A 14,776-nucleotide genomic window follows, 5' to 3' on the forward strand; every position below is an offset into this window, starting at 1 on the left:
TCTTAACATCCCTCCCTTCTGCAGATGCGAGTTGGTGCAGATGTGAATGATGTCCAGCTATTGCAGCTGCTTCCAAACACGGCGTATTCAATCTCCTTGTTCGCCCTACACGGGGAGGCAGCCAGCGAACCACTCATCGACAGAGGAGTCACTCGTACGCTAGTCTTCTCCTTACTTTCAGATGGTTTCAATCTGTTATTGTCAATACGTAGTGTATGTTTTTATTGATACCAAATGAAATAAATCTATTTCTCTCCTAGTGCCTCTGCCTCCAGCGGGTGAGCTGAGAATCTCAGAAGTGACTCACAGCTCCATGCGTCTCACCTGGGATGCAGCTCCTGGGAACGTCAGGAAGTACATCATCACCTACAAGCGAGAGGATGGAGATCTGAAAGAGGTGATCAAAATGTGTAATTCACACAGCAGGGATCATCAAAATCGAAGACTCAATACTCAAAACTCACCAAATTCTAAATCGCTAAAATGTCCCATAAACCGATTCTAAATAAGAAAAAAAATAAATTCTTGAACATACATTACCAGTCAAGTTTTTGTAAGAAATCAATACTTTATTCACCAAGGATGCATTAAATTAATCAAAAGTGAAAGTAAAGACATTTATGATGTTACAAAATCTATTACAAATAAATGCTATTATTTTCTGTTCTGTTCTTCTCAATTCATCAAAAAATCCTGAAAAAAATGTATTATGGTTTCCACAAAAATATTAAGCAGCACAAATGTTTTCAACATTGATACTAATAATAAATGTTTCTTGAGCAGCAAATCAGCATATTAGAGTGATTTCTGAAGGATCATGTGAAAATTCAGCTTTGATCACAGCAATAAATTACGTTTTGAAATATATTCACATATAAAACAGTTATTTTATATTGCAAAACTATTTCACAATATTACTGATCAAATAAATGCAGCCTTGGTGAGCATGAGAGATTTTTTCAAAAACATGAACAATTCTCACCAACACTTACCATTTAAATGTGTCAAAGATTTTTACTTGCAGTTAAAACTGTTAGTTTAAACATCTTACTGTGATGGACAGTTTAAAGTTGAGAAATAGCCTGAGCTATTCAGAGGATGTGAGAAAAACATTGGCTTTTTGGTCAGAGGTTGTAGAGAAGGTTTTGCTTACAAAGGGTTCATTAGCTAGGACTAAGACCCCATATTAACCTCACTGTGAAGTACTCTTAAACCGACCCTAGTTAGATGGCAGGGATTTGGCTCCCCCATGCCCTCCTGTCTCTCTGCAGTGATGCCTTTATGGATATTTCAGAGTACTGTTGTTTTTTTCCAAGAGGAGTCTTTTATCTTTGAAGATCTACTGAGATGAACCAGTGGAGCTATTTGAGAAGGTCCGAAAGGTCACGTCCAAGCAAACTTGTTGATAGGATGCAGACCGTTGTTTATTTCTTCTTGAACGTACTCTGGAACGAGTACGTACATGACCTGATTCACTAAGCCGAACTCTGAATCCATCTTTGGATCCATACAAGGCAAAACATCGCTATTGCTGTTTATCATACTTGGGGATTTAAGTATGACGTGCATGATTCATCAAATCATGATTCAGAAAGATGTGTTGTTACTTCACCAAGTGATCAGACTTTGATCATGATTTTTGCCTGGTGTGCTATAAAAAGAACAAGGGAAAAAGGAAGGATATCTCAAGGCCCTTAGGTTAAGAAAAGCCCTAAGTTAAAAGGTTAAGCATTCTCTTGGGTCCTAAAGAGTCCACTAAAGGTACCTTAAGGTCATCTTTAAGTATATCCCCCTAAGTCAGGGGTAGGCAAGTTCGGTCCTAGAGAGCCGCAGTCCCGCAGAGTTCAGCTCCAACCCTAATCAAACACACCTGAACAAGCTAATCAATGTCTTCAGGATTACTAAGGCTATAGGCAGGTGAGTTTTGTTTTCAGGGTTGGAGCTGAACTCTGCAGGACTGCGGCTCTCTAGGACCGAACTTGCCTACCCCTGCCCTAAGTGCTTAAGTGTGTCCTTAAGTTCTGTTACTGTATGCATTGTATGCATCTTTAGTAACCATTTCACCCTAAAACAATAAATGACCAAAACAGGTCCCTTGAATCATCCATTGATTTCATGTTAATTGAGGCGGGAAAAGAACCAAAGCACACTTTAGTCATCAAAATAAGGTATTGTAAATATTAAAACTATGATATTATTTGTTTATTATCAAGACAACTTACAACATGGGTGAAGTCAGTGAGAGTATTACCAAATATTCAGGACAAATATAATTTTAAGGATTAAGGATAGTCAGATCACTTAAGGGTTTTCATGCAATCAGGCACAGAATATCAGAGACTTGAGCCAATAAGCAACCACTAAGAACAACATAGCAATACGCTGAGAAAAATCTGAAAACCTTAGCAACCACATAACAACACCCTGACAACATCCCAGAATAATGCCATTTGAGTTTTGCAGAGGCAAGCATTGTCCTCAGAAGATCTAGTTTGGTGGTATCCTTATTGTAAAAGTTCTGTTTAAAAAAAAAAAAAAAAAACTCCAACACCAACACAGATTTCAGTCCTTGTGTAACGAATGGAGACAAGGCCAGTCAGCCTGTCAAAAGCATCTGTTATTCCTTTTCCCTTGTTATGTGTTAATGTTGACATTGGTGTTTGACAGGTTGAGGTCAACGGTGACATCACCACTCTGGTTCTCACCAGCCTCCGCTCTCAGACGGAGTATGATGCTGCCGTCACTCCCGTCTACGACGAGGGTCCAGCAAATCCCATGCTTGGCAGCGCAATTACTGGTGAGTTTATAATCCTCACTGATTCTCCAAGATGACACCAATTGACCGATGATGTTGGTTTGGCAGCAGCAATTACTTCACGGCTGCCGGGTTTTGTTTGCTACGTTGGTGTTGAACTATGTGACTTACTGGCTACAAGACCTGCAATTTCAGCAGGTCTTTCAAGCTCCCTGTCTGGATAATGACTGCCATGTGTGACGCCACCCTTACCCAAGCCACGTGTATGTGTTCATGGCTTTACTTTATCAGTCCCAAGGGTAAAATCCTTCATCAGTCCCAGCTGATCTGCAAGTCCGCTGACAAACAAACCACTTCCTTTTACACAGGAACACATTCACTTGCTCCAACTTGTCAGTTCACATGGTTCACAGTTCCCCTGTTCAGACCAGTTTCTATATTTCACATACTTTCTCTGTTAACATTCAGATGTGGTTCCTGCTCCCAAGAACTTGAGGTTTTCTGAGGTGGGCCAGACTTCGTTCAGGGCCACATGGGAGCATGGAGCACCAGACGTTGAACTGTACCGCGTCGGTTGGACCAAGCAGGGCGAGAACAACTTCAAATACGTACGTTCATTCATTCATTCATTCATTCATTCACGTACATTCATTCATTTGAAAGACGCTTTCATCCAAATTAACCAAAAACTTTGGAGTTGCAACCCCCATTCGCACTCACTCTTAACAATAAAGCTTCCAAAAGGGGGTTTTGCAGCGATTCCATAGAACCATTTTTGGGATTCCCAAAGAACCTTTTTAGTGAACAGTTCTTGAAAAGAACCATTTTGTTCCACTAAATATAACCTTTCAATCAGTGGAAAGGTTCTTCATGGAACCATTGATGCCAATAAAGAACCTTTATTTTTAAGAGTGTGCAACTGATTTTAAAGCAACATCAAATTGCATTTTCATTACAAATTTAATGAACCCTCTAAAATAACATGTGAGAATTGATCTTTTGTAGGAAATCCTGAGTCGTGAAGAGACAAGCCACGTTTTGCCAGATTTAGACCCAGACACAATGTATGATGTCACTGTCACAGCCATCTACCCTGATGAGTCGGAGAGTGAGGATCTGATGGGGAGCCAACGCACATGTGAGACTAACACACAACCAAACATGTAGAACACTAACTTTTGAGTACTGGGACAGAATCAGTTTACAAAACTGAATAAATAGCAGTTTATGTATAAAGGAATTCAAAACTGCTTCTTTTGTCTCAACAAAACTGCCTTTTTCTTGACAATCACTGAATATGTTAACACTTTCATATGCAAAACGGTCATATATACTACTGTTCAAAAGGTTAGGGTCAGTAAGGTCTTTATATAATAAATTGACTTTCATAGATTAAAGATGCCAAACAATTTTCTACTGATCCTAGTATGATGGAGACATATTATTACATATTATTGCTGTGACGCAGAAAATAATATTACTTAGTGTGCACATACAGTATTTATACTTTTGTTTTTCTTTAGTTAAAATGTTATAGCTGTTGATGATACAATAAAATAACGTGTTGTTTATCTTTTTCTAGTGTCAAAGGTCATTACACCCGGTATGTTGTATCGAATGAGAGACAATGTTATTGTTAATGTAAATGCCAATGAGGATGATGAACGAAAGAAGATGACGAATTGCATGTGCCTTTTTGTGTTTCACCAGAAACTCATCCACCATCATTTGTCCATCATCATTCATCATTGCCATTTCATCGCTATAATTTTGTCATCGTCATCTGTCGTCAGTCATAAATGCGCATGCATAACATGCCCGACTGCATTGTTTTTGTTGCAAAAACCCATGCTCCTCCATCCTCCTTTCAGGATTGACCCATGATGCTCATGTAACCAGCATAACGACTAGGAATGGGAATCAATAACCAATAAAAAAAAAAATAATTAAACTAGAATTGAAGGATTAACATGATCTTTGGTTCCATTCGTGAATGAATCGGTTCTTTTTAATGAATCAGTCAAAAAGACTCATAAATCGACCTAAAATTAAACTAGAATTGAAGGATTAACATGATCTTTGGTTCCATTCGTGAATGAATTGGTTCTTTTTAATGAATCAGTCAAAAAGACTCATAAATCGACCTAAAATTCATAGGTTATGAGTTTGAATCGATTTAAAGATTCGTTGTTGAGGTAATTACTGACTGAATCGATGTTGAGATAATTACTAACTGATTTGTTGTCTGATTACTGACTGCGTCTTCATATGGTATGTTCAGTTAATATTTGGATTAACAGTTGGAGTTTAGTTGTATAAATTGTGCTTTATTAATAAAGGAAACATTAGAATATCTTGCCCAAATAGTAGCTTTTGTTAAATATACAATTCGTAATTTCTTCAAAAACCCTAAAAGAACTGTTAAGGAACTGGATTCATCAAGTGGAATCAGAACCAGAATCTTTAAATTCCTCTTGATTCCCATCCCTAATAGTTTTAGCTACAGTTACAAAGCCAGATTTTGCTGATCAACCTTTCTGTATGCTCCCAGTGCCCACTGGACCACCGCAAAACCTCCAGGTTTTCAACGCCACCACTACAACTCTAACCGTGAAATGGGACCATGCGCCAGGCCCCGTCCAGAACTACAAAATCACCTACCAACCCCTTGTGGGTGGAAAACTGCTGTCTGTAAGTTCAGCTGTCTCCATTCTCCCTCCAATGAGATGTTTTGAAGCAGGACATGGGTGATCTTTCAATTATGATGATGAGTGGCAGAATATGTTTTAAGAAAGTTCAAGGCCCGTGTGTTAATCATTACAGCAAGCAAATGAGAACGTTGTGACAGGAAGCCATTACCAGCAGACTCATCTGATGAAAACCATCACAACATGTCTGTTATGTAGGCCTCAAGAAATCAAAACCATTACTGTTATACTGCATATTTCATGTCAATGCACTTGAGATGAACAGCCCAGCAAATATTTACTGTTTGTTTGGGAATTGTTTAACTATATAAGAAATGAGCAATGCTACTTTCACCATTTTGTTTATTAATGCAGGATGATGCTGATTGGTCACACAAAATCTGGTGCCAAAGTCATTAAAATCGCCTTGTCCATGCAAAATATTGGTTAATGTTTATTTTCAATTGGTCAATGCTTATTTTAAGAGACATACAAAAGAGGAACAAAAGCATTTGTCAAAGAGCCAACAATATTTGTAAAATGTTCATAAAAGAGTTTTTTTCTTATAACTTCAGTGTGTGTAATGTAGTTAACTAACTACACAGGCTTTATTTTAGGGTTTTATTTATCATTAAATAACCTTTTTTACTAGGAAAATCTTGATTATGGAAGCAAAATGGGTTGCGAGTGCTATTTCTTGTTGTTTTTTGCTGTTGCACCAAATTCAACACACTTATTTTTGAAAGGGTGCCGTTCTCGTTTCATGGAAACCAATGAACACCAAAACAAGTCTAACTATTGACATCTTTTCCAATCAGGTTCAAGTTGGTGGAAAGAAGAACAGTGTCATTCTTCAGAAGCTGACCCCTGACACCCCTTATTCCATAACCGTGGCTGCCGTCTATCGCACCGGAGAAAGTAAAGATATTTCCGGCCAAGGAAAAACAAGTAAGCGGCTCCAAGACAACGTCCTGAAGTATTTTATGACTCCATTTGGGAAGCGAAAACAATGATAAACTCATTTAGGGAGGATGCATTCCATAAAACATCTTGGTTTTCGCTCACATCTGGAATTTTGTCAGATTATTCGAGATGTTATGCAATGAAAATGAGACGGCATTATGTAACACTGTGTGTGGTGTTCCTGTAGAAGCCTTAGGAGGAGTGAGAAACCTGCAGGTTTTGAACCCCACCATGACCACATTGAATGTTCGTTGGGAGCCGGCGGAAGGAAAAGTGAAGGAGTATAAGGTCATCTACGTACCTGCGGCTGGTGGTGCCGAAAGCATGGTAGGACTGGTAGGACGTCAAGAATCAACTAAAGAGTAAACTACAATTCGATGTTCAGATCAACCATAAATATTGATTTGCAGACCTCAAGTGGAAGTGATTTGCAATGTTTCTTTTACTTAAATAGGCCTTATACTGTATATTCTTTAATGAAAACAGGAGCAGGTATCAGGAACCACCACCAGCACAGTTCTGAGAGGCCTTAAGTCTGACACGCTTTACACCGTGACCTTAATTCCTGTTTACGCAGAGGGAGATGGCCAGAGAATGTCTGAGAATGGAAAAACAAGTGAGTTTCTCTCAGAAACCTCTGTGTCTTACTCTCAATATCTTGCTTTCACTGATTAAGAATGAAAAATAGGTGACTAAACGACTCCTTCTGACGTTTCTGTCTGATTCTCTTTTCCATAGAGATTATTATGAGTTTACGTGCAAATTTACAGCCAGCAAAGGTTCTAAGAAGATATTCTTTGTTAAGCCCAGAATGTTTACTTTTAGGAGTGAATATGCATATTGCACCACTCTGTCCAAACTCCAGTCTGGAAGTACGATCTGGATTATGCTTCATACACTTAATGCCAAAACAGTCAAATGGAAATCTTCTTTACAGGGGCCCTGGGTGGTGTGAAGAATCTGAGGGTCACCGACCCAACCATGACCTCTCTGAATGTCAAATGGGACCCCGCGGACGGGGCCGTGCGCCAGTACAAAATATTCTTCGTCCCAGCAGCTGGAGGAACTGAGGCGATGGTGGGGCTTTGTTTCTCACAACTATTATTCCATAAGAAAAAATAAGAAATTTTAAACAGTAGAAAATTAACTTTTTTTTGTGCTTAATTGTCATAAAAAATAATGTCTCGTTGCAAAAAAGTCAAATATTAATATGTTTAATTTATATAGCGCCTTTCCCAGGCTCAAGGACGCTTTACATAAGCAGTAACACAATGAACAGTCATTTCACATAGTCACAGACAGACAGCTCAGATAATCAATTGAGTTGGACAGTAGACATTTGCCCAGTCCAGAAACAACAAAATGATTGCAGTTGCATATCATGATATAGCAAAGACATATAGAAACAACATAGTAACACATAACAACATAGAAAATGGATAGTATTAACAAACAAACAAACATAAAGAGCAGCAAAAAATGCAAAACAGATACACATGACTTAAAATACTTAGAGAAAGCTTTACAACTGGTAGTACAGGAGTTGGAAAGTGTCTAAAGAAACTTTATTACATAAAGACATCACTCAAGACATCACTGAAGTTATTTTTCCCATTGTTGTAAATAGGAACAAATACCTGGCGCCCAAACATCTATTGTTTTAAGAAACCTGCAGCCTGATACTCCATACACAGTGTCCGTGGTTCCAGTGTATCCCGCCACAGAGGGCAGGCGCCAGTCTGAGAATGGAAGGACATGTGTGTATCAACCTTGTAGCTTATTTAGGTATCTATGCACAGACACACTATCTCTGTTATAAAACTATTGTCTATCTCACTCTAGTGCCTCTTGGAGGTGTTCGAAACCTCCATCTCATTGATCCCACCTTCACAACACTCACTGCCACATGGGATGCCGCCGACGGGAACGTGCAGGGCTACAAAGTGTTATACGTGCCCACCAATGGAGGAACTGAGCTCATGGTAGGAATATCTGAATATTTCAAAGTTTGTTTATACAGTGTTGATGTCACAAGTGGAAATCTCTCTAAAATCTAATGGCATAGCTTGCAGACAGACGTATATAGACATAGTCTTCCTTTGAGGACCAGAGATGAGAGAGTGATGTAATGAAACTCTAGTTGAATTCTCATTATGCTGAAAAACCTGCGGGAAAGTTTACAACTGGGAGCACCAATGTTTAGACGGAGCTGGAGTAAACTGAAAACAATCTGTTTGGCAAGCTACAAAGAGAGAGTTCAGTTTTCTTTTTAGTTTACAAGTTTAGTTTTCTTTATCTTTTTAAATGGGTAGACCTTGTGCAACCAGTCTTTGTTAAAACAAACTAGGATTCCTTAGTTGGAATGGGTTTGAAGAAGATATAGTGTACTGAGCTCCGTTTTCTTTCAGGAACAAGTGTCTGAAAGCACCACAACATTAGTGCTGAGTAAACTCCTGCCAGACACCATGTACACAGTGACTGTTTTGCCAGTGTACGCTGAAGGAGATGGACCTCAACTCTCTCAGAAGGGAAAGACTAGTAAGTGACTCCAAAATGACATCAGGAGGTTTGGACACATTTCGTCAATCTTGAGTCAACTTTGTTGTTGTCTCCTTAGAACCTTTGGGCAGCGTGAGGAACCTACAGGTAACAGATCCAACTATCAGCACCTTGAACGTACGCTGGGAGCCAGCAGAAGGCAGTGTGCGGGAATACATCGTCGTTTACGTTGCCACCGGAAGCCTAGATCAAGAAGTGGTGAGAATGATTTCCATGGATGTTCCAGAAATAGCAAACAAGACTGTAGTTTCTGTTGCCACTCGTACACTTACGAGTGATTTGATTTGGTTTTGAAACTTGTAAATGGATGTTTTGAACTTATTACTGTATATAAATTATTTGTTCTTCCATATGTAAATTTCACAAAATGTGCTTGTTATACAAATTACACCTGTAAAGCATTTCCAAGCTCTACAATTAATGCGAATGTTTCCATTCTAGAGTTGCAAACAGGTTGTATATTTTTATTGAAACACTGCTGTCTTGCAGGATCAAGTCTCTGGAACCACAACTTCCACTGTTCTGAAGAACTTGGAGCCCGACACAACCTACACTGTGACATTGGTGCCAGTATATCATGAGATGGAAGGCAAACCTCTTTCTGAGAATGGAAGAACAAGTGAGTTCATTGTGAAGACATACCATAGTGCACCTTTGAATAAACTTGGCCACAAATTGAAATGTCTGGCTATTGTTTAGAATGACTCGGGTATTAAAGTTCACGTATCTGTGCTTTTCAGGACCATTGGGTGGAGTTCGCAACCTTCAGGTTACTGATCCCACCAGCAGCACCCTAAATGTGCGATGGGAGCATGCTGATGGAAACCCTCGCAATTACAAGGTTTTCTATGTCCCGCAGCCTGGAGACAGTGAGAAGATGGTAAGATGTGATGAGGTAGCCTCTAATGGTTTATATGAAGGACGTTCCACATTGTGACCAAATCTCTTGTTTTTGTGATCAGGAACTAGTTTCCGGTGGCACAACAAGCACCGTCCTACGTAATCTCAATGCTAACATGGTGTACAAGGTCACATTGTTGCCTATGTATGAAAATGACGTGGAAGGAAAACGTCAGTCAGAAAATGGAAAGACAAGTGAGTCGAGATGTTTGTAACTTGCAATTTCGGGATGGATCCCTGTTTATTGTCTGAGTTCAACATCTCTGATTTATTAACCCAGAACCTTTGGGAAGTGTGAAGAACCTCCAGGTGACAGACCCAACTGTGAACTCTTTGAGAGTGCGATGGGACCCAGCAGATGGAGATGTTCGTCAGTACAATGTCATCTACGTGGCTGTTGCCGGTGGTGCTTCAAGCATGGTAATGAATTAAATTACAATTTTTGTCGAGTTTGTCCATTTGGTTTGCTTGTTATTAACTGTGTGGCTGTACTGATGTACTCTTCAGACCCAAGTGTCGGGAATGTCCACCAATACTATTCTGAGAAACCTACAACCAGACACAGAGTACAGGGTCACTGTAGTACCAGTATATCCCGATGCCGAAGGAAAGAAACAGTCCGAGAATGGAAAAACAAGTGCGTACCTGCAATGTCAAGTTTGGATGTTACTCCCTTAGCATGTCGCATGCTTAATTTAATTTCTCGCAATTCTCAGAGCCTCTGGGTGGAGTAAAGAAACTGCAGGTCACCGATCCCACAACCAGCTCGTTGAAGGTGCGCTGGGAGCCCGCCGAAGGTAACGTCCGGCAGTATCGAATCTTCTACGTCCCAGCAACTGGTGGTGCTGAAGACATGGTAAGAGCTGATCTACGGAAGAGGCTCAACTGTCTTTCCGGACATGCAGCTGATCTTCAATAACTTTGTTTAAATTTCAAACATCAACAGGAGCAAGTTTCTGGAGGCACCACCAACACAGTCCTAAGGAACCTTCTGTCAGACACGATATATACAGTGACTGTGGTTCCCGTTTATCCAGAGGGAGAGGGTCTCCGACAGTCTGAGAAAGGAAAGACACGTAAGTCGTACTTGGCAGTTAAGCATCACTATTACTATCGCACAAAAATCGTGAGGTGCCAAGTGATCAAATCGAGCGGCTTGTTGAGTAGAGCTGTGCTATGGCGTTTCTTAGTTTTCAGATTTTTTCAGGATTTTTGTCGGACAGAGAGTAAAAGGGAGGGACCCAAGTCTTATTTTTAGACTTGGACCATACATTTCCCAAAACTCCCTAGCAACTACATAGCAACAGTGAAAATAGTTTCAACACCCTAAGTAGCCACTCGAAACAGTCTAGCAACTGGGTTATATATGCTTCACAACTCATTGTGGAGAATCAACACAATTTATGCATGTTTGTATAAATGCTAAAAATGGGTTTTATGTTAGCTCACTACTAAATTGTATACGCAGAGCAACAACTACAGGATTAGGATGCTTGAGTTTTTATTTATGCTAGTGAGTTGCACTAAAAGAAACTGGATCCTTTGAACTCATGTTGGAGTTTTTAACAGATTTCTGTAAGAACAGTCACATCTGCTTCGGTTTAAAAAGCGTACTAAGCAGTTTTAGCATCAACCCTAAATGCCCCCACCACCTGCCTTTCCTTTTTGGCACTTTCTCACCATAAAACTCGTCTGCGCCGCTGTTGAATGCTTCGCTCAGCATTCATTCCTGAACTTTACTGAGCTTCCTCCTGTTAAAAAGCTTCTGTGAGCTGTTCAACTTCCTCCGCTGTTCTGTAAATTCCTTGTTCTCACTCTGCTGTTTAGTGGCTTCTTATTCAACACACTCTCACCCTCTTTCACAGTTCCAAGAGTCCCACCCCGGAATATCCAGGTCTACAACCCAACTCCCAACAGTCTGAATGTGCGCTGGGAACCCGCCTCGGGCCAGGTGCAGCAGTACAGGGTTGCCTACGCCCCACTGAGTGGGATCCGATCGCTTGAGTCTGTGAGTGATGCACAATTCTGCATATTTACATTTATGCATTTTAGGGACACTTTTATGCATAAGTAATACGTTTAATATACATTAAATGTATGTGTGTTTCCTGAAAATCTGGGATTTAGCATCATTCTCTGCCAATTGAGGTACAGGAACACCATATGAAATATTGTTTCAAGGGTTTTCAGCAATTTTGGACACAGCTTATCCAATCAGAATGCAATCAATTGATAGTTAATCTGCAGTCAAGCATCAACTTGAAAAAAAATTGTTTGCCACACTACACAAGTACAAAAAAAAACAGTAGCTAACGACATTAAAACTGTAAAAGGGGGCATGCCATTTTAGATAGTTATTAGACTATATAATAAAAACCAACAAGGACCTCAATTAACTCAAACATGTAAATTTACACAAAATGCAGCTAATAAACCCAAAACAAAGACAATGAATTGAAAACAAAATGATAAACTGCCATATTTAACTAAATATTTATTAAACTACAGCAAGTAAAATGGCTTTTGTGAACCCTACTGGGGGATGACTCGTATGAATCTGCGAATCTATTTATTTGAACAAGTTCATTGCTACAACAAACGTCTGAATCGATTCACTGAAATTAATTAGACTTTCCAATACTACTTCAGAGAAAGAGAGAGAGGGGGGAATATTTTAGGATAACATGTCTGTTTATTGTCTCGGCTTGCTTGGCAATGTAGTATTTTTATTTAAGATCCACCGCTACATAATGGACATAGTAGTTCGTTATTGAACAACTGAAAACTAGTTTTTGTTTTTGCTACTGTCAAGGTATTTTAAGTTAGTTGCGTCGTTAATTAAAGTCACTACTCAGGATGTTTAGCACCTACACTTTTGCTTTTGGGCATCTTTTGCTGTGTTTGCCATAGAGAGAAGCTCTTTAGGAACTGTATAGAGACTCTCAGGCTCACAAGTCTCCCTGCATAACTAAACAAAACAAGTTGGGACACAAAAGAGAAATTTTCATATCCTGAATGCTGACCCATATTTGTCAAACCCATCAGTTTGTGCCAGAACTGATTCTGTCATAAGCGTTGGTGTGTATGGAAAGTATGCAGCTGCCATCAGTGATGTGAAGCCTACAAATGAGAAACAAATAAGCAGATGGGGTGATAATCCTGCAGCGTGTTGACAGGTAGCTGATGGGGTTTCCCCGTCACCCCCGAATCCAGTCTCTCTTCGGCTCCCACCGCTCCCCGGGGGCAATTACGCTGATCCGACAGTATTTATGTAGCATTTAACCCCATGAGCACATCTGTTTGCATTACATATCTATTTGTAAATGTTATCTAGCTCTGCTAATCTAAACAGGGGCTTAACGGTGACATCATTATGTATATTCGCTTTGCCAGATTCGTATCGTCTGTGCTGGGTTGTCATACAATGGATGTTTGTGAATATACTTGTCCTTGTGTTATCTAAATGATGGTCTTCTCCACAGGTTCTCGTTCCTGGCAACATCAACAATGCTTTCCTGGATCAGCTCGTCCCGGATACGCCGTACTCTGTGAATGTGATGGCGGTATATGCTGATGGAGAAGGCCCAGGAATTGACGGAAAAGGAAAAACATGTGAGTTACATCTTTAAAAATTATGCTTTATGGCATTAAATGGAAATTCACTCTGTTTATTAAATGCATGTTATAGATCTCATTGTGAATTAATCCATGCATATATTTATTTTCTGCAGTACCACAAGCTGGACCCAGGAACATGAGGGTCTTCGAAACCACCACAAGCACGATTAGCATCGGCTGGGATCACGCTGAGGGTCCCGTACAACAATATAATATCGCATATGCTCCGTTGACGGGAGATCCCATTACAGAATTTGTGAGTAAAAGTATATATTTAGTTATTCACTCCTTCACTACTTTTCATTTAAGGATTCTTTCAATCTGCACTACATTTAGGTCTACAAAATGAAGTGAACATAAACAAAAAAATATACTGTACATGATTCATCAGTGCACATTGTTCTGAAGAAACCAAAGTCTCAATTGATAATTGGCTGTGGTTATTCAGCAAAAAATCGGATGATTTTCTCTGCAGACTGTTGTTCCCGGCAACAGAAATAACGCTATCCTTCAAAATCTGCTTCCTGACACCCCGTACAACATCACAGTTACGGCAGTTTATCCTGAGGGACCTGGCGGATCCCTAAACGGAAATGGAAGAACACGTAAGTCACACGAACTGCTCTCGCAAAACATGCACTGCTTTGATTTCTCACCTTTGGATGCATTTTCTGTGATTGCTATACAAATCGCATCCCAAATTACGTACTTATGCACTATTCCATGATGTTTTGTAGTATTAATAATGTGAGCTATGTGTTCACAATGAAAATATAAAAAAAAGTGTCTATCAGACTCCGGTTATGAATGACAAGATAACCTTATATAATTCATACACTACATGGTTGAGCACATAGTGTATAGTGCGTCATTTGGAATGCAGCTAGTATGTTTTGGAGTAACTACCTAAAAGTTGCAAGTTGCAACATTACTTGTTTAATGCATTTTTAAATAGTGTGACATTCTTTCAGCTGTTTTTATAAAAATCGTGCTACTTTAAATGATAAGTATTAATGATAAGTATAATATAAGTCATTTTAGTATTATTTATTTGCTATTGTTGTTATTTATATTTTGAATTAGCGTTTATTTTTATATTTTTGGTGATTTTGTTATGTGCTTTTGGCATTAGTTATTATTATTTTTTAAATATTGCTATTTTGATTTAGTTTTTTATTTTAATTTGGTTGTTTTTAGAGTTATTTTATTTTTAGATTTTTTTTTCTGTTTTATTTTTATTTATTTTCAGTTAATTTTAGTACTTCAGCTTTCAGTTTTTTTTTACTACAACAAC

General features: G+C 39.2%; 1 protein-coding gene across 1 annotated transcript in view; it reads left to right on the plus strand.

Moving 5' to 3' along the window:
* The window catches only part of LOC107704073 (collagen alpha-1(XII) chain-like), an 83,584-nt gene that overhangs the window by 26,517 nt on the left and 42,291 nt on the right, over nucleotides 1-14,776 (plus strand). Inside the window, exons 25-50 of the mRNA XM_016506917.1 lie at nucleotides 25-154; nucleotides 261-397; nucleotides 2,668-2,797; nucleotides 3,224-3,363; nucleotides 3,761-3,893; nucleotides 4,338-4,358; nucleotides 5,307-5,446; nucleotides 6,261-6,390; nucleotides 6,593-6,732; nucleotides 6,892-7,021; nucleotides 7,343-7,482; nucleotides 8,033-8,162; nucleotides 8,248-8,387; nucleotides 8,814-8,943; nucleotides 9,023-9,162; nucleotides 9,454-9,583; nucleotides 9,705-9,844; nucleotides 9,927-10,059; nucleotides 10,145-10,284; nucleotides 10,372-10,501; nucleotides 10,581-10,720; nucleotides 10,811-10,940; nucleotides 11,730-11,872; nucleotides 13,347-13,476; nucleotides 13,596-13,738; nucleotides 13,958-14,087. Coding sequence (XP_016362403.1) covers nucleotides 25-154; nucleotides 261-397; nucleotides 2,668-2,797; nucleotides 3,224-3,363; nucleotides 3,761-3,893; nucleotides 4,338-4,358; nucleotides 5,307-5,446; nucleotides 6,261-6,390; nucleotides 6,593-6,732; nucleotides 6,892-7,021; nucleotides 7,343-7,482; nucleotides 8,033-8,162; nucleotides 8,248-8,387; nucleotides 8,814-8,943; nucleotides 9,023-9,162; nucleotides 9,454-9,583; nucleotides 9,705-9,844; nucleotides 9,927-10,059; nucleotides 10,145-10,284; nucleotides 10,372-10,501; nucleotides 10,581-10,720; nucleotides 10,811-10,940; nucleotides 11,730-11,872; nucleotides 13,347-13,476; nucleotides 13,596-13,738; nucleotides 13,958-14,087 — 3,400 coding nt within the window. The remainder of the gene's footprint in view (nucleotides 1-24; nucleotides 155-260; nucleotides 398-2,667; nucleotides 2,798-3,223; nucleotides 3,364-3,760; nucleotides 3,894-4,337; nucleotides 4,359-5,306; nucleotides 5,447-6,260; nucleotides 6,391-6,592; nucleotides 6,733-6,891; nucleotides 7,022-7,342; nucleotides 7,483-8,032; nucleotides 8,163-8,247; nucleotides 8,388-8,813; nucleotides 8,944-9,022; nucleotides 9,163-9,453; nucleotides 9,584-9,704; nucleotides 9,845-9,926; nucleotides 10,060-10,144; nucleotides 10,285-10,371; nucleotides 10,502-10,580; nucleotides 10,721-10,810; nucleotides 10,941-11,729; nucleotides 11,873-13,346; nucleotides 13,477-13,595; nucleotides 13,739-13,957; nucleotides 14,088-14,776) is intronic.

This window comes from Sinocyclocheilus anshuiensis, unplaced genomic scaffold (genome assembly GCF_001515605.1).
Source record: "Sinocyclocheilus anshuiensis isolate Anshui unplaced genomic scaffold, SAMN03320099.WGS_v1.1 scaffold534, whole genome shotgun sequence".
NCBI classification, from domain to species: domain Eukaryota; kingdom Metazoa; phylum Chordata; class Actinopteri; order Cypriniformes; family Cyprinidae; genus Sinocyclocheilus; species Sinocyclocheilus anshuiensis.